Below are 25,681 nucleotides of genomic sequence, written 5' to 3'. Positions count from 1 at the left end.
CAATCTACAAGACAGCATAAGTCACCCTCTTACTTAAATGATTATGTTTGCTCTCTTTCTTCTCAGATGTCTCATTGGTGTAATCTAGTGGATTTCTCTCTTCTACCCTCAAAGGCACAGGAGCATATTCAAATAATTAATAAGGTCACTGAACCAGTAAATTTTGAAGAAGCAACAAAGGATCCAGGATGGATAGCTGCAATGAACAAGGATATTGAAGCATTAGAAGGCAACAAAACATGGAGCCTGGTTCCTCTTCCCAAAGGCAAGAAACCTATAGAAAGTAAGTGGGTTTACAAGGTTAAGTTGAAAGCTGAAGGAGGTGTTGAAAGATTAAAGGCCAGACTGGTAGCAAAAGGATTCTCTCAAAGGTATGGTATAGACTACATGGAAACTTTCTCACCAGTTATAAAGATGACTACAGTTAGATGCATCATAGCCCTTGCAGCCAGCAGAAATTGGATTCTACATCAGCTGGATATTAACAACGCCTTTCTTCATGGAGAATTACATGAAGAAGTCTACATGAAGGTCCCAGAAGGAGTTCCTAATCCTGATAATTTAGTCTGCAAATTATATAAATCTTTATATGGTCTTAAACAAGCTTCACGACAATGGTTTGCTAGACTCACCATGGAACTTCTACAAAAAGGATTTAATCAATCTAAAAATGATTATTCTCTTTTCATCAGAGACTGTGGAAAGGACTTCATAGTTATTGTTGTATACGTTGATGATATCATCATCACTGGTAATAATGAGGATGCTATAAAGGATCTCAAACTACATTTACATCACATATTCAGCATCAAAGATTTAGGACATCTCAATTACTTCCTTGGAATAGAAGTGTCCTATGTCACAGAAGGTATAATTCTCACTCAGCAGAAATTTACCAAAGAGATTCTTGCAGAATGTGGTTTTGATATTAGTAAAAGAACCAAAACTCCCTTACCAGCTAATGTAAAACTGCTCAATGATGAAGGAGAGGTATATTCTGATCCTAGCCACTACAGATGTCTTATTGGGAAATTAAATTTTCTCACTCACACAAGACCAGATCTCTCATTCTCTGTGCAAACCCTCAGTCAATTTCTTCAACAACCCAGATTACCTCATGTCCAAGCTCTTACACATGTCCTTAGGTATCTCAATCATACTTCAGGTCAAGGAATTCTACTGCAAGCAGCACCTCAACTCACTCTTCATGCCTATTCAGACTCTGACTGGGCTTCCTGCCCTAATACCAGAAGATCCATCACTGGTTATGTCATGCTTCTTGGTCAATCACCTATTTCTTGGAAGTCTAAGAAGCAAAGTATAGTATCTAGATCTAGCTCAGAAGCTGAATACAGAGCCATGGCAGCTGCTTCATCAAAAATAACTTGGCTAGTAAGGTTACTCCAAGAACTAGGCATCAAAGATCTATTGCCAATAGCCCTCAAATGTGACAAACAGTCAGCTATACAAATTGGAAAGAATCCAATATTACATGAAAGAACCAAACATGTAGAACTTGACTGTCATTTCACTAGAGACAAGGTTATGGAAGGCCTCATTGAACTCCTGTACACCCCTTCTCAAGAACAGCTAGCTGATCTCTTCACTAAAGCTCTTCCTTCTCCTCAACATAATCATTTATTGAGCAAGCTAGGGATTCATGATACTCATACTCCCTAGCTTGAGGGGGGATATTAGTGTATATAAGGGTTTTTTAGTCTTTTCCCCAATATTACCTTAGCTTTTCTTTTATTTAGTTTTTCAGTATATAAAGGTTGCATCAACCACTCTCTTCTTCAAGAGAGAGAAAAGATAGATTTCTGCAACTTGAAAACTCAAGTTCTCTATATTCCTTGTAAACTCTTCTTCTTTGTTCAATACAATCAAAACTTTTCTCTTGTGAATTTTATCAAAATTAAAGATATTAAAGATTAAAATTATACATTTGATAGCGTGAACAACAGAAATATACTCCCTCCTATTCACCTTAGGAGTCTCATTTGATTTTTCACGGATTTTAAGGAGAGTCAAAAGTGGGACCCTAAGAGTAGGAAAGAGAGTAGTATTATGGGTTTTTAATGTAAGGGAGGAAAAATTAATATGGGTAATGGTGGGTATAATTAAAAATAGGATAAAGCTAATAAGGGCATAAAAGTCAAAAACCCATACCAAAAATAAAAATGGGATAATTAAGATAACTTAACCATAAAAGAAGATGTGACACATAAGCTAAATAGGAGGGAGTAACAACTATTATAAACCAGAGCAAATGTTACTTGATATGACATTGTCTTGAATTTATATAAATTTTAGGAAACATATTTTTTTTACCACTTTGACTGTAATCCTTTATTTAGTATGAAGTTTTTTTTGCCAATGTATTAGTTTGTTTTTGGCTAGTTTGTTTTTTGATTAAAAATTCGAAAGTAGTTATACCTTTACCTATAGTCTTGTTTGGTAATGATGTTTTAGGCTTTTAGTTTGTTATTTTATTAAAAATTTGAAAATTTTTTTTAATAAATGACTTTTACACTGAAACGGGAAGCTATAATCTCGACAATTTTTTTCATTGACTTTTCTGCGCAGATTTTCTTAATAAACATGCAACAATCCGTCAATGACTATTTTGAGCAACATATTGATTAAAAATTGTTAAAAACTCGATGTTACTACTTGGTATTATTCACTATTCAATCTAATTACATTTGTTTTGAAATACTTGCTACACAATTTATTTTGGTACTATATATTATTTAATTTTATTTTATATATTGCTATTAATATATAAAAAAAATATAATCAAGTGAGATCTTATTTGAATCGTCTAATATGTAAATCATAATATTAAATTTTTATAATTTGTACAAATAATTAAAATAACAAATTATATTATAATAAGACGAAAAACACAAATAATGTTTGATAAGGTTTTTTGTATGGATGTCGGATGCGGAGCAAAAAAACCTGTTGAAAGGCTAAGGGTACGGGCAACGTAGCAAGCTCGTACTCCACGTTGCTAAACAAATACAACAATAAATGGAGCGGAGCCCTCAACAAACATTTAAAACTGTCACTTCTTATCGCACTGTCCACTTGTCATTCTATTACTTTTTTTTGTTTGGTCTGGGCTAGTTCTCACTTTGGGGAGGCTTCACCTAAGACTCACTCCAACTGTTTTTTCATTTATCCTTAAGTCTATTCTAACATCATTTGCTCCATTTTCTTTTAGTTTCCTTTTTTTTCTTATCTATTTAGTTTTTTATTTTAAAATGCTCATTACATTAAACTTAATGGTACTCTCTTCATTTTTATGTCTTTATATCGCATTTTATCTAGCAACGTTTGACGAAACATATATTGAAGTTTTAATATCATAAAAATTATAAAAAGTTAATATTAATAATGAGATGAATTAAACAAGATTTCACTTGAATATGTTTTAACTTATAGATGAAAAATAAAATATAAGTTAAAAGCGAACTGTAAATACTGTAAAAAACCAAAAGAGGCAAAGTTACTAAAACGGAAGGAGTACTATTTATCTATTAAACTTATTTTAGATGTTATAGTTGATTTATAAGAAAAAATATAATTAATTAAAATCTTATTTAAATATTCTAATCGCCAACTTTCATAATATTAGATTTGTTTTAATTTTTAATTAAGCAAATAGAAGTACTCCTAATAAACTAATCCTAACAAAAGTACACATTGATCAACGTATAAGTATAATGTAAATTTCTGCAATTAGATTTACTCTAAAGCGAGTCTTATTATTATATTTAATTTATCTTTTTATCATATTTAGACATTTCTTTCCTTTTTAAGAGAAAATCTAATTTTCTATGTTATGTTATATGATTATATTTATAGCAAAAAGTTAATAGGAGAGATAAATTACTAGACAAACATGCAAATAAATATCTCTTATAAACAGAAATTTCAAAACACCATTATCCATATAATAATATCTCGCCTCACTGCCATCATTATTATCCATATATATAATCATCTAAAACTAAAGCTTTAATAAAGCAAAAAAAAAAACAAAGAAAGAAAAAGAAAAAGCCTACTTACCTAGAAGTATACTACCACTAAAGTAATAAACTTTTAAGAAAGATAAGCAGGAAATTGATAAAGATGGGTATGCACTTAATGGTAGTAGCAGCAATTCATCTGTCAAGAGCAGGAAGTATTGGAGCAGCAGGTGCCAGTCCTGGATTAGCAGCAAATTTGATCTGGCCTTTTCTTGTTAAGCTTTGTTTAAGTGTTCAAGTTAATCCCCATGATTGGATTTCATCATCCAGATTTTTGATTTTTCAGTTTGCACAAATCTTTGCGAGAAACTCTAGAAATGATGAGAATCAAAACAATAATAGATGGGATCGAGCAATTCGATTGGTAAGGGAGAGAATTGATCTTGCTAGAGATTCACATATGTCTTTAAGACATGATGATGAAGAAAGTCTCCATATTCTTTCTATGCTTGCTCTTTGATTTTCTTATTTTTGGGGTGTTTTGTAAAATAATTTAGCTTATTGGTAAATTTTAGATTATTTTGATTCAAATAGATGGTTTTGTGGTTAAATTATTCAATGTTAATATTTGATAAATTAATTGGTTGATACAATTTATTATTATAATAAACAAGCTGCTTAGCAGTGAGTTTAATATCAGCCGATAAAACCAATTGATTAGATCAGGTGGTCAAATCAATAATCAGCTATTAAGTATTGCCAAACACCCCTTTGTTTTGCAAGCAGCAAGCTAAGGTATCATTGTTTAGTTTTCTGAGCTTTCTTTTGTAATTAAATTCCTTTTTTTTATTTGTTAGTAATTAGATCTCCATTTTCTCCTCCTTGATTAGTAAAATCAAGAACTTACTACAGCAGATTGCATTTGTAGTTTATGGGAATATTATTGATGGAAATTTTGTGTAATTATTGTATTACTATTATGTGTTATTAGTTTGAGAATTGAATTTCCTTTTAGTTTGGGTAAGTATTAATTTTTTTATAAGAATTTGAGTTTAATTACATAATGACACCTGTGTAGAGGAAGCTGAACAATCATTTTTTTTGAATACTGAACAGTTAATAACGTTTTTAATTAAATAACTTATATTATAATCATGGTTTAAATAGATTTGAACCTAAATTTTTAGATAATTTTTACTCGATCATTTTTTTAGATTGGTATTGAAAGTGTTATATTATAAATTAATAAGTAAATTGTTTTTACAAATAATATCATAATTGCAAGTAATTTGTTAAAGTTTTAAGTATTTTAGAATTTAGATATTATATTATTGTTAATGTGATGGTAATCAACTACCTTAGTGTGGACTTTAGAGAGAATAATTGAAATTGTCGATTATATTTGTGTAATCAAGTTTGATCCCTTATCCAAATTGATTATTTAAATGAAATAAATGGAACTTGGTAGAGGAAGTCCTTGGACGGATGTTGATTCGATACCACACAGTAATATCCACAAGCATCCTCTAGTTTTTTTAAATAATTCTATTTATATGATCAAATGTACAGCGAAATAGATAAAAAGAAATCAGATTTCAAAGTCTGAAAGTGTATTTTCATCCTCATGTGTTGTACTCTCCCTATTTATAGAGTTTTATGAATGATTTATCTCTTTATTTCATGTCTAATAACTAATAATTAAATTATTAGTTATAATGAGAAAATACAATCTTACGTATAAAATTCATTTATCTACAAAAATAGAGTTTCCATTTAAGAAAATTTGTCTCAGTACAAGTGAAAAAAATGCCAAAATCATAAAACATTATTTTTTGTCAGCTAAACCAACAAAATGCTAGAACAAGCAACTAGGTGCTCAAACGAGCAGCAACTCGTTTAAATTTGATTTGCTTGGTTGGTTTTATTCGTTTCTTTCAATTTGTTCTTTGTAATTCATATATATTAAAGGACTTGAACATTAATCTTTAATACTTCCTCATTTTTCCTTTTATATATATATATATATATATATATATATATAATTAGAGATGTTATAATTTTCTCTAAATTGTTCCAATAATTTCAACAAATATAATACTCCTATTTATAGGGAATAGTGAATAGATGATTTTGGTAAAAATTTTCAGCAAGTCTTGTATGAAATTAACTCATTATTTTAAGTGATCAATATAATTAGCCAATTTCTCTAAATGATCACTTTGAAATTGTAAGTAATCATCTTAAGGTTATAAGTGATCAATCTAACCATAAAACTATATCACTTTAAAGTTGCAAGTAATTATTTTAAGGTTGCAAGTGATCACTTTAGTATCGTAACTATATATTGGATCAGTCCAATACATATCGTTCTATTGTGAGACCTTCTCATTTGAGAATATGTGAAATGTTTTTAGAGATAGTAGCAACTGGGCTTTTCTTTGGAAGCTGCACTTAAATACTGAACTAGTTGTAAAGCCATATTGGGCTTACATAGAAGGAATTTCTTGCTTATTTTTAGAATAAAGTTGAAACTTATATTATTTGTTTATTTTTTTGATAAATTGTCTTATACATTTCAAATTTTCGTTTTCTGACTGGCATCCCAGGCCTTTTTGCAAAGGGGTTAATGCTTGGGTAGTTTTCTGGGCTTGTTTTCAAGCCCAAAATACCAAGATTTGTCAAAAGCAGTATCAGTGTATTACTCACCACCCAGTCTCCTGAGAAACTCTCTCTCTGAAAGACGTTTTTCAGGTCCAATTTATTAAAGTTTAATGCATACTCTTATTCTACATTGTTTTATAGGCCTACCCAATTAAAAATAGTCTCTTAAAGAGACCGTCTCTCACAAAAATTTATGATTACTTTAATACACCTTTGAAACTTTCAATATACTTCTACATGATAATGAAATTTAGATTTAATAATATTTGAACTATAGAATATTTTTCTCAGGTCATAACTAAATGGACCCTTTTATTTTTTATATTTTTTTTATAGATTAACTTTGTTCTTAATTTTCTTATTAATTTGTAAGAAATTACATTATCAAGTAATCGAGAACTTGTTAATTTGTCAAAAAAATATTTTACAAATATCATTTTTTTTTTTGTAATTCTAGTTAGACGTAATTAAAGATATTAATTTTAAAATATTATATCAGATTGCATGAAATCATAACGCAACAAAATTGTTAAATAACAAAGACGAGAAAATAGAGCTTCATTTGCATAGCGTTGCTCGTTCAAACAAAATAAAGAAATTAACACAAATTTTATATAGATAGTTAAAATTATGCACAATGTAAATTAACACAAATTCGTCTCGATGTAAATTTTATTAATATCAAATTTTATAATTTTTAATTATGCACAATTAGAGATAGTTAAAATTAAATTTGTGCATTAGATAGTGTGCGAAAACTAAATGGGATAACTGTTAGAGTATATAACATATCCTGGGGCCTCAACCATAAGCCTAAGCTTTTGGTTGAGTTGGTTCCTTGACATGGTATCAGAGCCAACGTGAGAGGTCATGGGTTCGAATCTCAACCACCCCTCATTTAAAGTGGAATATTCAGCGCCTATGCGCATCCACACTTCTAGCCCAATGAGGTCTCGTGTGAGGGGGCGTGTTAGAGTATATAACATATTCTGGGGCCTCAACCATAAGCTTAAGCTTTTGGTTGAGTTGGTTCCTTGAGAATAACTTAAAAGAATCGAAGGAGTAATTAGAGTGCATGATAAAAGTATATATAGAAAACGAAACGAGTACAATAATATGTCACGACATAAAAAAAAAAATTACGAAAACATGATTGAATGCATATTGGGAGTTTGTTGAAGTTTGATTATAAAGTCAAAGTGCAAGGAAGAGATTAAGAGTCATATGACATTGATTAAAAAAACCTCATTTTTGCATGCTATATTTTGATCTTAGTCGTTTCTTCATTGACTTTTAAAACTATTTATTAGCTTTAATTTTAAACTTTTAATTTGTCATTTGTTAATTGGTCAAATAATTTATTAAAAAAAAAAAAAAGCTATACAAAAAGATAACATCTTAAGTGAAAATAAAAGGCCAATTTAAACTCACTTTTTTCTAACGATCCAACAATTAATGATTGATTTTACTAAATATATATATTAACTAATAGATGACTTATATAACCATATATCAACTATATATTAACAATAAAACAATTTATAACCAGTTGTCAAACATTATGTATAATGGAAATGAAAAAAAAAATACACTATATATGTAGTTAATACTTATTAGTTTAGTATGGTTGTTCAAAACCATATAATTTGTTGTGATCATATGTACAATGTAATAAATCTTCCCGCAAATTCTGGTTGATATATCTAATTTTATGAAATAGCGTAACACAATTTGGAAGTTGATTTGATTTCTAAGAAATATGGAAACTTGTAAGTTGTAAATATCTCCTAATCAACTGCCTACTTGATTCAAAACTGTACATTACTACTTGTTACAAGTGTTTGCAAAATAAATTGAATAATAATTTGCGAATTAAATTTTAATATTATTTTTTCTAATTATAGTCATCAAAGTGTTAATTAATGTCGATAGCGTTTAGGCTAAATCATAGAATTCGACCACAAAAATGGTGGATATCCTATGATTTGGCCTGAATGATGTAGATATTGATGCTTTAGTGATTGTAATTCCCAAAACAAAAAAAACAATGAATCTACAATTTGCAAATGACATAAACTTTAAAGTTATAATTTACAAATAATTTTAAATAAATATACAATTTAACACCTTTTAATTAGGACACTTTCATTAATTTTATTATTTTTACTTTTTATAAATAATATTTGCTGTCTAGGATCAAATTAGTTTTTGCTACTTAAGTTTTTCCAAAAACAAAAATGTAGCACATACCACTGTAAATTTTTAATCTTCTTGAAAAGGACTAAAAAATAATAAAACTAGTGAAATCCAACATGTCAATTTAAATATAAAAGTATGAAAATCCAAAACAATATAATCATGGTTTAAACTTTAAAGACTATGGTTATTCACTAATTCATATTTGAAACTTAAAATTTAAATGAAGTCTTTAATAGTCAAACCAAGTCAAATCTGTACTTTAGTTGTTAAGGAACATAAAAACTAAGTCATACTTCACTTTAAGAATTGGGATAGGAATTGGGATAGAAACTAAGTACTCATACGTGATAGGAATTGGGAGTAATTACTAACTAGAGCTCTACACCCTCTTATTAAAATTGTTAATGTCAGGGACTCTGTATTATTCTTTTCTAGAGTTGTTTTTATTTGGAATATTTTACTTTAAAAACAGAGAAATTTAATTAATATTTTTTAGATATATTTAGAAGATAAAATATATTTATGTGAAATTTCGTTAGATTTGTCTTAATGTATACTTTTTTATTATATATATTTTTTATAATTTTTTATTATGTGTATTTAAAGATGTTAAATCTCTAAATTTGCTTTAAAAACATGTGCAAAAAGTAAACAAAAAGACAAAAAAAACAAACAGAGTAATTAAATATCTTATGTGGTTTTACATATTGGTTAATTTACTATTTTAATCATAAATATCTTTAATTGCGAATAAATGTAATCCCACTTGACTATATTTAAACTTATAAATTGCGAATAAATTACAAACAAAAAGTAATTGATGAACATTTTATTAAAAAAACCATTGGGACATTTGGTCATATTAGGAATAATATTGGCATTAGTTATAGACTTCATCACCATCATCATATCCAGTATATCCCGTTCACAGAAAACTATGGTTGGGGTCTATAAAATAAGAGAAAGAATAAGAGAAGTTTCTGCAACGAATCCGCCCGATTGAGGCTGTAAATATTCTATAGAATAAGAGAAGTTGTGGACTTATGGTATGTAAATATTCTATAGAATATATATATATATATATATATATATATATATATATATATATATATATATATATATATATATATATATATATATATATATATACACATATATATATACATATTTATATATATATATATATATATATATATATATATATATATATATATATATATATATACACATATATATATACATATTTATATATATATATATATATATATATATATATATATATATATATATATATATATATATATATATATATATATATATATATATATATATATATATATATATATATACACATATATATATACATATTTATATATATATATATATATATATATATATATATATATATATATATATATATATATATATATATATATATATATATATATATATATATATATATATATATATATATGTGTGTGTGTGTGTATGTGTGTGTGTTAAAACTTAAAGAGATAAGGAGGAAATAGAATGAGTAAAAGTTAGAAGATGGAGATGTTTTTACTCATTGGTGTATTTTTTTACATCGGTGAACTTCCATATTTATAGGCAAGTTCATCTACCATTACATTGAATGCATTCACATTTTGGTAAATTCATTAATTACCTTTCACACTATATTTCAACACTCCCCCTTGAATGCATTCTAATTATGTAAAAAAAGAGTAAAATACTATTACAATATTTCTATTTAATACTGCCTCGTCAAAAACCTTGTCAAGAAAAATCCAATGGGATAAAAACCTAAACAAAGGGAAAAAGAGTGCAGTGAGTATGATTCTCCCCCTGAGTTCAACAGATATCTCGTAGATGACACATTCCAATTTTATATACAAGTTGCTCGAATCTCTTTGATGCAAGGGACTTTGTGAACAAATCTACAAGATTTTCACTTGATTGAATTTGTTTGACTTTTACTATTTTATACTTCTGGAGGTCATGTGCAAAGAAAAGTTTTGGTGTTATTTGTTTGGTTCTATCCCCTTTTATGAAGCCTTCACTAACTTGTTCAATACAACCGGTATTATCTTCAAAAATTACATTTGGAGAATTTATTATCGAGTTTATCCCACATTCTTTTTGAATGTAACCAATTACTGACCTTACCAAACGCATTCTCTGCTTGTTTCATAAAGGGCGATTAATTCTGCATGGTTTGATGATGTAGCTGTCAGTGTCTGTTTCGTAGATCTCCAAGATATTGCGGTACCTCCATATGTGAATACATATCCATTTTATGATTTAGCCTTATGGGGATCTGATAAGTATCCAGCATCTGCATATCCAACAAGAGTAGCATCTTGCTTTGATCGATAAAATAGTCCAAGATCTTTAGTTCCTCAAAGGTAGCGCAACAAATGTTTTATCCCACTCCAATGTCTCTTTGTTGGTGAATTGCTATATCTAGCTAATAAATTAACAGCAAAAGCAATATCAGGTCTTGTATTATTAGGTAGATACATCAAAGCTCCACTTGCGCTTAAATATGGCACTTCAGGGCCAAGAATCTCCTCGTCTTCTTCACAAGGTCGAAATGGATCATTTTTTGATTTTAATGATCGCATTATCATTGGAGAGCTCAGCGGATGAGCTTTGTCCATATGAAATCTTTTTAGAACATTTTCTGTATAGTTGGATTGGTGCACAAAGATTCCACCCTTTAAGTGCTCTATTTGTAATCCAAGGCAAAATTTTATTTTCCCAAGATCTTTCATTTCAAATTTTTTCATCAAATATTTTGCAGTTTGTTCAAGCTGTTTGGGAGTTCCAATGATATTTCAATCATCAACATAAACTGCAATTATAGAAAATCCTAATTGAGTCCGTTTAATAAATACACAAGGACTGATTTGATCATTTTTGAATCCTTCTTTCAGGAGATATTCACTAAGACGGTTGTACCACATTCTTCCAGATTGTTTTAGACCATAAAGTGACCTTTTCAGCTTTATGGAAAACATTTCTCGTGATTTGTGATTTTTTGGCAACTTAAATCCTTCAGGGACTTTCATATAAATTTCTATATCAAGTGAACCATATAAATATGCGCTCACAACATCCATAAGTCGCATTTGCAAACTGTTTGAGACAGTTAGACTTATCAAAAATCTTAGTGTAGTCGCATCTACTACTGGAGAATATGTTTCTTCATAATCAATCCCTGGTCTTTGGGAAAAATCTTGTGCTACAAGTCGTGCCTTATATCTAACCACTTCATCTTTCTCATTTCTTTTTCTTACAAACACCCATTTATAGCCGACCGGTTTTATACCATTTGGTGTTTGGGTAATTTGTCCAATAACTTCTTGTTTCTCAAGTGACTTTAATTCCGCTTGAATAGCATCTTTCCATTCTGGCCAATCATTTCAACGCCGACATTCTTGTATCGTTCTTGGTTCTATATCATTTTCATCAAGTGTTATTTCGGTGGCGATTGAATGAGCAAGTGCGTCATTAACAATAACATTCTTTCGATTTATTTGCCTTTTAGTTGAAATGTAATTAATCGAAATTTCATTGTTATCTTCGATATCATTATTTTCTTCTTCTCTGAGATTTTCATCCTCATCTCCAAAACTTGTTTCTTTACAATTCCTTGAAGAAGTAATATTGATAACATTTGCCATTTCAATCAACCTTTTGGATTTTCTTTGTTTCAAATCCTTTGAACCAAGTGGTCTTCCACGCTTCTGGCGTGCAATAGATTCATTTTCGGTGGCTTTGTTATCAATGGGAATTTCAATTCGTGCCGGAACATTTGCCGCAGGAATATATGATTTTATCACTTGCTTTGTTTCTACAAATGCATTAGGTAATTTGTTAGCAATATATTGATTATGGACAATTTTTCTAACTTCTTGTTCAGAAGCATTCGTTTTTGGATCATATATTTTCAAATGCATTGCATTCCATGTGAGATCTATTTCCTTCTTATTTGGGTCCACATTCTCTCCCCTAAGGATGAGAATATTGTCTCATTAAAATGACGATCTGCAAATCTAGCATTAAATAAATCACCAGTCATTGGTTCTAAATATTTGATAATTGATGGGCATTCAAATCCAACATAAATTCTCATCCTTCTTTGTGGACCCATTTTTGTACGTTGGGGTGGTGCAATAGGGACATATACTGCACATCCAAATATTTTCAAGTGTGATATATTTGGTTCTCGACCATGCACTAATTGTTGTGGTGAATATTTATGATAAGCACTTGGTCTCAATCTTATCAATGACGATGCATGTATTATTGCATGGCTCCATGCAGATGATGGCAATTTCGACCTCATTAATAATAGTCTTGCTATTAATTGGAGTCTTTTAATCAATGATTCAGCCAGAACATTTTGAATATGAACATGAGCTACTGGATGTTCTACGTTAATTCCAATTGACGTACAATAATCATTAAAAGTTTGAGATGTAAATTCTCTGGGATTGTCAAGCCTTATTCGCTTAATTGTATAATCTGATAATTGATTTCTCAATCGAATGATTTGAGCAAGTAATTTCGCAAATGCCACAATTCTAGTTTGTAGGAGACTTACATGTGACTATCGTGTTGAGGTATCAATCAATACCATAAAATATCTAAATGGCCCAAAAGCAGAATTAATTGGCACACATATATCTACATGAATTCTTTCTAAAAATTTAGGAGTTTCAGTAGCAATTTTATTTAAAGATGGTCTAATTATCAATTTGCCTTGTGAGCATGCAGAACATGATAATTCATTTGGTTGGAGAATTTTCATTTTCTTCATTGGATGCCCAATTGAATTTTCAATAATTTTTCGTATCATTCCCACACCAGGATGACCCAATCGGTCATGCCATAAATTCATCATTTCTTTATTATCTAACTTCTGGTTAGACACCATGTTTATCTCAACCGGTTTTATATGCATGCGATATAATCCCGATGAGTATGCTGGTAATTTTTCATGAATGTTTTTCTCACCGCATTTTTCAGATTTGATGCATAAATATTCAGTATGATTTTTGGTCATTGTTTCTAAATGACAACCATTTTGGCGTACTTCTTTGAAACTTATGAGATTTCGTCGAGATTTACTCGAATATAAAGCATCATTAATTACTAGTTTTGTCCTGTAAGGATGTATTATTTGAGCTTTTCCATATCCTTCTATTAGCGTAGTAGTTCCAGAGATTGTGGTGACATCTGCTTTCACCATCTTCAACTCAGAAAAGTATTCTTTGTGCTTTAGGATAGTGTGAGTTGTTTCACTATCTAAGAGGCATTGATATTTAAATCCATTTTCAAACTGATCCATATCTTCATATTAAATAAATAGATAGTTAAAATAAAATTACATTAACATTAGATGATATCAATACATAAAAAGGCGATTGCATATAAAAAGGAAATACAACTAAATAAGCACCACAACATTGTTAAGAAAAATTCAAATGTCTTCGTCATATTCTTTATCATTCTCATCGACATCTAAATAGAAGTCTGAAAGGTCAAGATTAGGCATTGACGTGCTTGCTTTATTTTAAGGATCGACATTAGACATTGAGGTGCTTGCTTCATTAAAGTTTGCTTCCACACCTTTTCGCTTTTTCTTTTGGGAAGCTAGATACAGCTCCACCAAATGTTTCGCAATATGACATGTACGTGCCCAATGCCCTGTCATGCCACATTTGTAACAAATACTTTCTTTTTCTTCTTGATGGCTATTTTTATTGTGATATCCAACTTGTTTTCCCCTTCGAGAATTATTATTGTAATGACTATTTTGACAATTTTGGGGAAAGTGGCCTCTACCGAATCCTTGAAACTTTCTACCATGTCCATTAAAATTTCCATGACCTTGTCCTCGTCCTCTTCCTCGGAAATTTTCGCGTCCTCTACCACGGTTATTATAATTTCCACGGCCTTTATTTTCAACAGCATGTGCTTCAGGCACATGTGTTTTAGTAGAGTGTGTGATTTTTCCAGACAAGATCATTATGTTGTTCAGCTTGAGAGTACTACACTCAGATCTAAATATCTTTTGAAATTTCTTTCTTTATATTGTTGTTGCAGAATAATGTTTGATGGATGAAAAGTAGATAATGTGAGTTTAATCATTTCTGCATCAGTCACCGGGTGCTCACAATATTTCAACATTGATGCAATTCGGTATAATGTTGAATTGTACTCGCTGAGTGTTATAGAGGGTGGTACATTGTCGGTGGAAGGAAGAAGGAGAAGGAGGATTTTTGATGTAAAGAGTAAAGTTGAAAGGATAAGGGGTATGTGGTAAAAAAAATTGGGGTAATCCGATTTTATAGAGGGTAATCCCAAATTGTACAATATACCGTATTATTTATGTATACTTAAAAGAAATATGTAAAGTAAAAGGTAAATAAAAAAATGCACATGGATATAAATGCAAATACTGCAAATAAAAAAATGCACATATAAATATACGAGAATGAAAAAAAAATGCTAACCGTCTATTTAGGCGGTCAAAGAAAAACAATTAGCCAGCCATATAGGCGGTTTAAAGAGCAACAAAAGAAATAAATAATACTACATGGACGGTAAAAAAAAAATTAACCAGCCATATAGGCAGTATAAAATAAAATAATAACAAAAGCAATAAATTGTCCTTGTCATCCGTAAAGTTGACGTATTGTCCAATAAATTATTTAAGGGGTTATTTATCTTGCAGTTTAGTACTTGTTTCTCCCTCATCATCTTTGGTTCTTTTATTACTTGGTGAGGGTTTATTATTTATTGGTCGTACTGGTGGAATATTAGTCGGTGGAACTAGTGGATTATTAGTTGGTCGTACATGTGAATTATGAGTTGCTAGTACTGGTGGACCATTAGTATTATTGGGATTATTATGTTGGAGCTGATTTAAATCAGTCCTTGCTAGGTTTGTAGTAAAGGGTATGGAATTATGCTCAATTATAAAATATAAAAATGTGTTAGAAACAACTTGGATGACGATGTTGATACCACTTGATTGTTGGTCCATTTGTGGGTATCGATGAAGAAAAAAAAAATGCTTAATTAGGTTTTAAAAAATATTACCTTCTTGATTATTAAGGGTAGAGCAGGTGCTGATAACGTGTTAAAACTTAGAGAGATAAGGAGGAAATAGAATGAGTAAAAATTATAAGATAGAGATGTTTTTATTCATTGATGTGTTTTTTTACATTGGTGAACTTTCATATTTATAGGCAAGTTCATCTACAATTATATTGAATGCATTCACATTATGATAAATTCATTAATTATCTTTCACACTATATTTCAATAATATATATATATTTTGAACGGGTTTCTATAGAATATTGTTAGGAGCAATATTAGAATGTCAATTGTATATGTAGGAGTAATAATAGCTATGTACTCGTATTAAGCTTTTGAGGGAAACAAATAACAATATAATAAACACGTACAATGCATCAATACTAAAAATTAGATTTTATTTCCGTTAGAGCAAATATCATTTTTTAAAAATAAAGCCTGAGTTTAATTTTACCTAACCCTCCGACTTCATCAATTAACTTGAATTGATATTAATCCTGAATGAAGAAACCAAATAAAAGAAAATAAAAACATTATAGTAGAAAATCCCATCCGTTGATAAAGTCAAAGGCAAATCCAAAGGATAGAGAGCAACCAAACATTTATACATAGTTGTAGTTAGGTCCTTTGGAGCATGACCAGTCAGCGTTAAGTTGATCCAGTTCTTTATTGGACATACAATTAAAAACCCATCCTCGGAACTTCTTCCTCCCCTAGATACACATATATGATATATTGAACCCTTAAGTAGCTTAAAACGTACCTTTTGGTAAGCACTAGCCAGGTACATCAAATTATCATTATTATTATTATTATAAATACTCCCATTATCTTAAGATTCCTAATTAATCCTGATTCTTTGATTCATTCTTTCCTTAATCAAATATTAAAAGACGAAAGTCGAGATATTAATTGATTATAGTACGATCATCATCATCATCTCCGATGAAGCGACCAAGGGTGGAGTTTGCGGTGGTTATAAGTTTGTTATTATTGTCGGCTGTGGTGGTTGCAAGGGGAATATCAGTACAACAAAAACTAAACAAGAACAAGAATAAGAATAAGAATAAGAATAAGAATGCATATGCTACAATGATGTACATGGGAACACCAAGAGATTATGAATTTTATGTTGCTACAAGAGTCATGATGAGATCTCTTTATAAACTACATGTTCAAGCTGATCTTGTTGTCATTGCCTCCATTGATGTTCCTCTTCATTGGGTTCACTCCATGTAAGTTCGCTTTTTCTTCATCTCTTTTCTATACTTTTCTAGCTTCTTCATACTTTTTTTAAGCAATAAATTATTCACTCTCTATGTCGCTTTCATTTAACATATGGAGTGTTATTTTTTTGTTGAAAATTAGTGAAAAACAAAAATGAGTTAGAGAATATAAAAATCAGTCGATAATTGAAATAAGTAATTAAGATGAAGAGAAAAAATAAGTTCGTAGATGAGATTTAAAGAAAAAGAGTGAGACTAATGCCAAAAAAATAATGAAAATCAATAAACAAACTAAAATAAAAAGTCGTGCAAATTAAGGAAGACAAATGAAGTAATTTATATTCCTATTTTTTTTAATTTGCTACATCACGCAAATTATTGTTATAGCTTTTATATACAGTGTAACAAATTTGAAAAGAAGTAATTGTTTGTGATAATACACATTATAAAAAAATCATTGAAAAAAAAATATTTAAGGATACTCTTGTCCTATTCTTGATAATTGTATTTGTACACAATTCATCATGTTAATTTATATTATCTACGAAAATTTTTGATAAAAAAATTTTATATAAAAAAATTATCATGTATGTAGAAAATGTTATTGATATTTTATTAAACAAAAATTAAATATCTACGTAAATCGATCATTTGAAATGATTTTGGAGGCATAATGATGATTAAAATATTAATTACTCCAAGTGCAGATGTCAACCATTTGAATGAGACCAAAAATTTCAAGTATTTGGGTGGTATTGGGTAGAGCTATGTCATCCTTAACAGATATTAAGACGACGCGTTTTAAGTTAACTTGACAAATGTAATTTTCAGATATACTATCTCCTATTCAAATAAAATGTTTATGTTATTTTGCAAATTTATCGATATATTATTTTAATTTTAAATATATCTAATTATATGTGTTAGGAATTCTAAATAGTTAATATTGATAAAATGTATATTAAAATAATTAAATAAGATTTTACCTGATTATATTTTTTAACTTATAACCTTTAAATGAAATACAAATTAAAAGCGATTAGTAAATAATACTGACAAATAAACAAGACATCTGATCACAACATAGAGTATTATTTTAGTTAGTCATAACTCGAGAGGTCGGTATATATTATCATTAATTAAAACAATTATTTAACAACATAAATTAGCCCCCGGTTCTTCATAGTTTCATACGTGCTATACTTGTAATTGTTTTTTAAATGTACACTTGTAACACTTGAAATCCTATCCTATAAATTAAAAAGACTCTACTCTCAAACTCATACTCTATTTGATTATATATAGTGCTTTCAATTACATATTGGTTTAAGAAAATAAAAAAATGTTAATAATATAAATTATTATATTTTTGTTATATTTTGTGAATTGACATATTAATAAAAGAAATCCTTACATAAATGTTCTCTGAGTTTTATTTGCTTATTATGATCAATAATGAAAATATTCGTTTTTGATGATTTTTAAATCAGAAAAAATGTAATTGAATTTATTTTAAAATTATTAATTTTTCATAAGTTTTAGACATAGATAATCATTGATTAAAAATTGTATTAGGAGGGGTGAAAAACGTGAGGATAAAGAATAACGACCACTCCACTAGCTAATAGTGAAGACAACATAAGGCCGAAGATAGATCATAATCCATTTTTAAAAATCATCGAAAATGTAATTTATATATGGTATATTCGGCCTATAAATTATTTTATGTTAAAAGTTAAAATACTAGTTAATTAACCTTATTGTCAACATAACAAAATCATTTCCTAAAATATTTGTAATTTCAGCCCCTTTATCAAAATTTTTAAAAACAATTTTCCTGCCTCACCTAAAATCATACTTTACCACTAATTTTACGAGTTGTGACCTGGGATACGAATTCCTCATATTTATCAAAGCCGTTTTTTAAAATTTTGGTGGCTTTGTTACGTCTTATTTATAACAAATATATTTATTCTATCAATATACTTCACATATTTCTTTATTCTGATTAACTTTTTCATACATGGGAAAAAAAAAAAGGCCATATACGATTAATTACCTCGCACACCCTCAGAGATCCGTTCAAATTAGACTTCAACACAAAACATTTTCCAATAAAATAATAAAGTTTTAAAAAATGTAGCCGGAAAGTGCCTTTTTTATTGTGGGGCCCAAAGGAAGGTGATGAACTAGAATGAGTCCAGAAAAATTAGGAAGGATGGTGGAACCTGTTCTAGAGCTTTACTTGTTTTTAATATAAGAAGCACCAATGATACTCATACACTTAAACTTGTTATGTATTTAAATAAAAAAAAGTTATTCTTGGTTAAAGATGACTGATGATAGCTACTATATAAATGATTCCGAAAATTATGTAAAAATCGAATTTTAAATCTTAAAAAATGCAATAATTACTATTTACTACTTTATTTATTTAAAATTTAATAGTAGGAGCATAAGAAACGTTAATTAGAATCAAAATAAATATTATATACAATATTTGATCTTACATTAATTAAAAATATTATTTATATTGCATATAAAGTATTTTATAAGTTAAAATAGTTTAAATCTCATTCAATTAATTACTCAATAAAATCACATTCATTTGATGATTTTTTTAGCTTATTTTTGTGTAAGGTTGGTGCATCTTTTTTGTAATCATGGAAATATTGCACTCACCCATCAATGCTTATAGAAGTTAAAAATGTCAAGCAAGTAGGAAGTTCTTGAAATAATCACTATTAATAGTCGACGAAAATAATGAAGAGATAGAAAGCAAAAATCCAAAACAATAATCGTCATTATAAACCGATCAAAACCATGGGCCGGATTACCTTCGGATTGGGTTGGATGGCGTAAATTTTAAATCGAATCAGTTCAATTCATATTAGATAGTGTCGGGTTTTTAGATTGAATTTGAGTCGGCCTAAAAGATCAAGAATTTTTAATTTTCTTTCTTATCATTATATTTTTCTTTAATAAAATATAATATTTTTTCATAGAAAATTTTACTCATTTTAGGGCTAAAAAATGATAATTCAGAAATTGAAAATTATACTAAATTATAATGTTGTCATCATCATTCTACCTAATATATTTCGCTCATAGAAAACTAAGGCCATGGTCTGGGGAGGGAAAGATGGCGGCAAATCATATCCATAAAGGAGAGCGCGGCCAAAGGAATCTCCCGGCTCGATGAAGATAAAGAGACATGATTACACGTGATAAATAATTTAAAGCCCTATAAAAATAAAAGTAAAAGTAAAACCACTATAGAAAGGAAACGATAAAAGTTTAAGGACACTAAAAGGTAAAGTAAGAGGATATCAATAATCTAAATTATAATGTAATCCAACTAAAAATATTGACGTGGAATTGAAAAGGGCTCAAATGATGGATTTGAATTTTAATCGAGTTTGACAAATTTTTTTCTAATTTTTTATGGTCGAATATTTTTGGTTCATTGGTCCAAAATTTTAGATAATGTTTTTTATCCCGGCTTTTACATAGAATCTCCTGACCGATCCATAAAATTTCATGCATATGTCATAATCACAAATCCTGTTTATTTGAGAGACCATCTTTAATTGGGTCAGTCTATTATATATTTTTTAAAATATTATAAATAGACATTAAAAATAATGTAAGTAGACATTTAAGATATTGAAAGTAGGCATTAAGGATACGGTAAGTAAGCGTTAAAAATAATTTAAGTATGCATTAAAAATACGATAAGTAATTATTAATCTTTAATGAGCTAAATTTAAGATACGTATCTCAAAAAGACGGTCTCTCAAAAGACTAGCTTTATCATAATTTGATTAAAGTTGGATAAGAGTTTCCTTAATCAGTAATACACATGGGTAATTCTACAATCTACACATGCAATCATAACCGTTGATTTTTATAGCATCAGACATTCTATTAATTTATTGTATAATAGCAAAAAGGAAGTTTGATTGTGAGCATGTCATTTTTCTTTTTTTCATTGGATAGTATTAATGGAATTTGACTGATTTGTATTTTCTACACTTACCATATTTACAAATGTATATTTTCGGAAAAACTTATACATTAATGGATGCAATAAATCACAATTATTCCAATTACACAATTGTATAATGGGAAATATATAATGTACTATGTAGAACATTATATATTGTCTGATAAAATTCTGGAATTACACCGCGTAGAAAATTATACTACAGAATAAATTACATTTATTTCAGTGTAATTGGAATTACACTATTTAGAAAATTATACTGTAAAATTACACTATGTATAAAATTATACAACAATTTAGGAAATTACTTGAAGTACATAATAGCCCCTTTTTCCATCAATTGTTATTTAAAACTAAAATGACATAAAATTCAATTAATTGATCACAAAAAACAGTCATTTACATTGTTAGACTACCAATAGTTTTCTATCCTAGTATCATATAAAATCTAGGCCATTTGTTTTTAACTTACTAATTAAAATTATGATTAAAATAAAAATAAAATATTTAAAAAAATACCCAATAGTTTCCAAATAAATTTATTTTTATCGTTAATAAACTCAAACTTAATATTAATGATGTCTTATAAATTTTAGGAAAAATTACCTTAAATAATTCAACATTTTCATGATTTTACTATAATAATCTAACCTATTAATTAACCATGAATAATCCCAACTTTGAAGTGTATTTTTCATAGAGTAAACCCGGTAACCGGATGACTTGTTATAGCAAGTTTTATTTTTTTAAAAAAAATAAATTAAAATAAAATGTCGAAAAAATTGTTAAAAAATATAGAAAAAAATTAATTTTTTTACTACTCAAAATTTTTTATATAAATTTCAAAACTTTTTTCTCTAATTTTAAATTAATTTTCAGTTTACTTTTTTTAGTGAATTACCTACTATAGTAGGTCAACGGATTAACTAAGTTTACTTTAAAAAAATATCCTCAAAGTTAGAATTATTTATGGTTAATCAATAATTGAGATTATAAATGGTTAATTAATAATTGAGATTATAAAAGTCATGAAAAAGGTTAAATTATTCTAAATTTTAATACAGATAAATTTATCATTACAACGACCACTATAGAATTACCTGTACAATGCCATTGTATGATTTTAATGCTTTGAATGAATTGATTGTTGACAGGGAAGTAGAAGATGGACTAAAGGTAGTGAGAGTAAAAAATGTACATAACCCATATATAGCAGACAATGATCATGACAGATTCAAGTTAACCCTAAACAAGTTATATGCTTGGAATCTTTTGGAGTATGAAAGGGTGATCATGCTTGATGTTGACAATCTTTTCTTGCAAAACACTGATGAATTGTTTCAATGTGGCCAGTTTTGTGCTGCTTTTATCAATCCCTGTATCTTTCATACAGGCTTGTTTGTGCTGCAGCCATCTGCACAAGTGTTTAAAGATATGCTTTATCAACTTCAAATGAAAAGGCCAAATGAAGATGGGGCAGATCAGGGTTTTATTGGAGGCTACTTCTCTAATTTGCTTGATATGCCTATGTTTTACCCACCAGCTAATGGTAGTAAACTTAATGGCTATTATAGGCTTCCTTTAGGGTATCAAATGGATGCTTCTTACTACTGTAAGTACTAATTTGAATCATGTTTTAATGATTTAGCAATACTTTTACGGACCGTTCAGTAATCAGTACCAAATGGTGGGAATGAAAACGATTTGTAATGTACAGTTTAATGATACGTATCATGTTATTGATTCCCATGTGGTAATGAAAGTTTTAATCATAAAATATTTTTTTCACAATTTTCCATTACCAACTAATATCACATTTTCAAATGGTACATTGGAATGAATTTTGTAAAGAAAATGGATTGTTGAAGGTGAATAAGCATGACCATTAATCTTGTCAAGAGATATTCTTACCAAAATTACACTAACTTTACATTACTATTCCCACCATTTAATACCGGTTACCAAACAAATCGCTAATGTTATTAGTGTTTGCCAAAGACCAACTTAATCAAAAGAATTTTGGTAAAAATTAGTTGTTGGCTCGAGCTGTTAGGTTATTTAACTAGCTAGAAGTATTGCACCTCTTTAATCTAATTATTTTGAGAAGAAGGGGTTCAAAAAGCTAAAAGTTAGCTATTTGCCAATTTTTTTTGGAAGCAGAAGCTAGCTAGATATGCTATATATAGTCTATCTCATTCTATCACAATAGCTCATTGAGCTTATATTGCAGATACAACACATGTCTATCTTATGCACAACGGTAATATTATTTCACCTTATTAAAATGATTGGATGGTATCAAATTCATGACATGAAGTTCTGATACCATGACTCAATTACAATCTTAAACATATAATTTAGACCTTAAGTTTTGTTATATCTCTTTAAGTAGAGAATAGTGCATGCATTGCTGCAAAACCTTTATATAATACTTCTATTAGTTATGGTAACCTTTTCTTTTTCTTTGTTATAGACCTAAAACTTCGTTGGAATGTACCTTGTGGACCAAACAGTGTAATAACCTTTCCTGGAGCAGTATGGATGAAACCATGGTATTGGTGGTCATGGCCTGTTCTTCCTTTAGGTTTTTCATGGCATGAACAACGTCGCAAAACTCTTGGGTAAGTTTCATTACTTTCATCAACATCAATCCAAAAACAACCTCTTTATTACAGCCGACAAAACTAAGGTTGCGTACATCCAATCCTCTCAAATCCCGCGGCAAAACTACCATTATTTATAGATGGCACTAGGGGTATTTAATGGGCCGGACCCACATTTTGAGCCCTTCTCCAGCCCGTTTTTGAAGGGCCGGGCCGAAAACGGGCTACTACTATTGTTAAAATGAAGCGGATTATAAAAAGGCTCAATAAGGGCCAAAAACGAACCTTTTTAAATAACATAATTAATGTATAATTTAAATATTATAAATGACAATGTCAATGAAATTATTAATATTTTTTCATTTTAATTATTATAAATGATAGTTTAATTGTTCTAAATTGGTAAATGGAAATTAAAATAAGTTTTAGTAGTAAATATGGGTTGGGTTGGGCCGGGCCAGTTTTCGTAAGCCCAGCCCCATTTTAAGCCCATTTTAATTATAAAGGACCCTTAATCTGCCCAGCCCTTATCCGATCCATTAAACACCCCTAATTGACACAAATTAAATTCTATTGTAGGTATGGTGCAGAAATGCCTATGGTTCTACTTGAAGTGCTTCTCTACTTGGGAATCATAACCCTTACCCGTTTAGCCAGACCAAGCTTCTCCAAGCTATGTTATCGTCGTTTCGAACCCAAAAATGTTCTACTTTACCACACTAGTCTCAAATTTCTGGCTATAACATCCATCATAGCAGCTTATATTTTTCCTTTCATCATAATCCCTCACACAATTCACCCTGTTATAGGGTGGAGCCTTTACCTATTAGGCTCATTCTCGTTTTGTTCCATCGCGATCAATGCCTTCCTCTTACCGACACTAGCTGTGTTGACTCCATGTATCGGCACATTTGGCGTGCTGTTAGTCATGGCTTTTCCTTGGTACAAAGATGGTGTTGCAAGGGCACTTGCTGTATTTGCTTATGCTTTCTGTGCTTCCCCTATTTTATGGGTAACTTACTCTAAAGTTGTGGCAACTCTACAAGTTTCTATAGAAAGGGAAGCTTTTTTACCTAGCAGATTGAGTGATTCACCACCGGTTTCTGGGTTTAACAAGCTCTACTGATTGAATTCAGGGTCGGATTTCGGGTATGTTATTGGGCATGTTTGGATTGGTAAATGCAGGGAATCAGTTGGTATACGAATAATCCGTGGCCAGTGTATATGTTTCTTGTACAAATTACATTCATATCAATTGATTGCGTATTATTGATATTGGAGCACATTAACTTGTAATTTCTTGTCGCGTTGGCTTCTGATATTATGTCAGGGAATCGACTCAATTAAAAATTTAAGTTGATATTTGAGGCTTCAAAATATGTTATATAGTCTAACACAAGGTATAATAAAAACATACTAACAAGTTTTACGTTTTGGGTGTTGATAGATGATCAATCATCCTAGGCCTAAATGCAAAAAAAAAAAAAAAAAAAAAAAATAAACATAGGTAATTCAGAGACAGCTCAAACTATACAAAACATTTTTGAAGTTTATGAATGTACGATTTATCCCTACTTGGAGTATTATCTTTCATTATATACTTCTAATTCTAACAACATTGTCGGATTTGCTTCAGAACATAATTGTAATGACTCTAATTCGTCGTTTGATTAATGACGAAAGTTTGTTGTTATTGGAGCTGTTTTCAAAGAAGAATTCAAATAATTTTGAATTTCCCAGAAGTCTGACCGTTTGAATTGCTCTTCAACTACTTAGATAAGTAGTTTTCAACAAATACCCTATTTTTATAGGTAGTTTCTCATAATTTTTTACTCATACATTTTTAAGATACATAACCCATCCTTTAAATTTGTGACATTCTTATTAAAAAGCTGT

The 25,681-nt window shown here is 29.3% G+C and overlaps 1 protein-coding gene across 1 annotated transcript; it reads left to right on the top strand.

Annotated features, from left to right (window-relative positions):
- Positions 1 to 16,607: 16,607 nt before the first annotated feature.
- LOC130804653 (putative glucuronosyltransferase PGSIP8) lies at positions 16,608 to 25,147 on the top strand. The gene is made up of 4 exons (XM_057669175.1): positions 16,608 to 17,185; positions 22,337 to 22,794; positions 23,656 to 23,803; positions 24,365 to 25,147. The coding sequence occupies exons 1-4, from the start codon at positions 16,896 to 16,898 to the stop codon at positions 24,909 to 24,911; spliced, it is 1,443 nt and encodes a 480-aa protein (XP_057525158.1). The 5' UTR covers positions 16,608 to 16,895; the 3' UTR covers positions 24,912 to 25,147.
- The last annotated feature ends 534 nt before the right edge of the window (positions 25,148 to 25,681 follow it).

Source organism: Amaranthus tricolor, chromosome 17, assembly GCF_026212465.1.
Source record: "Amaranthus tricolor cultivar Red isolate AtriRed21 chromosome 17, ASM2621246v1, whole genome shotgun sequence".
NCBI lineage: Eukaryota > Viridiplantae > Streptophyta > Magnoliopsida > Caryophyllales > Amaranthaceae > Amaranthus > Amaranthus tricolor.
The sequence above is the reverse complement of the archived record's forward strand: the minus strand, read 5'-3'. Positions and strand labels throughout refer to the sequence as shown.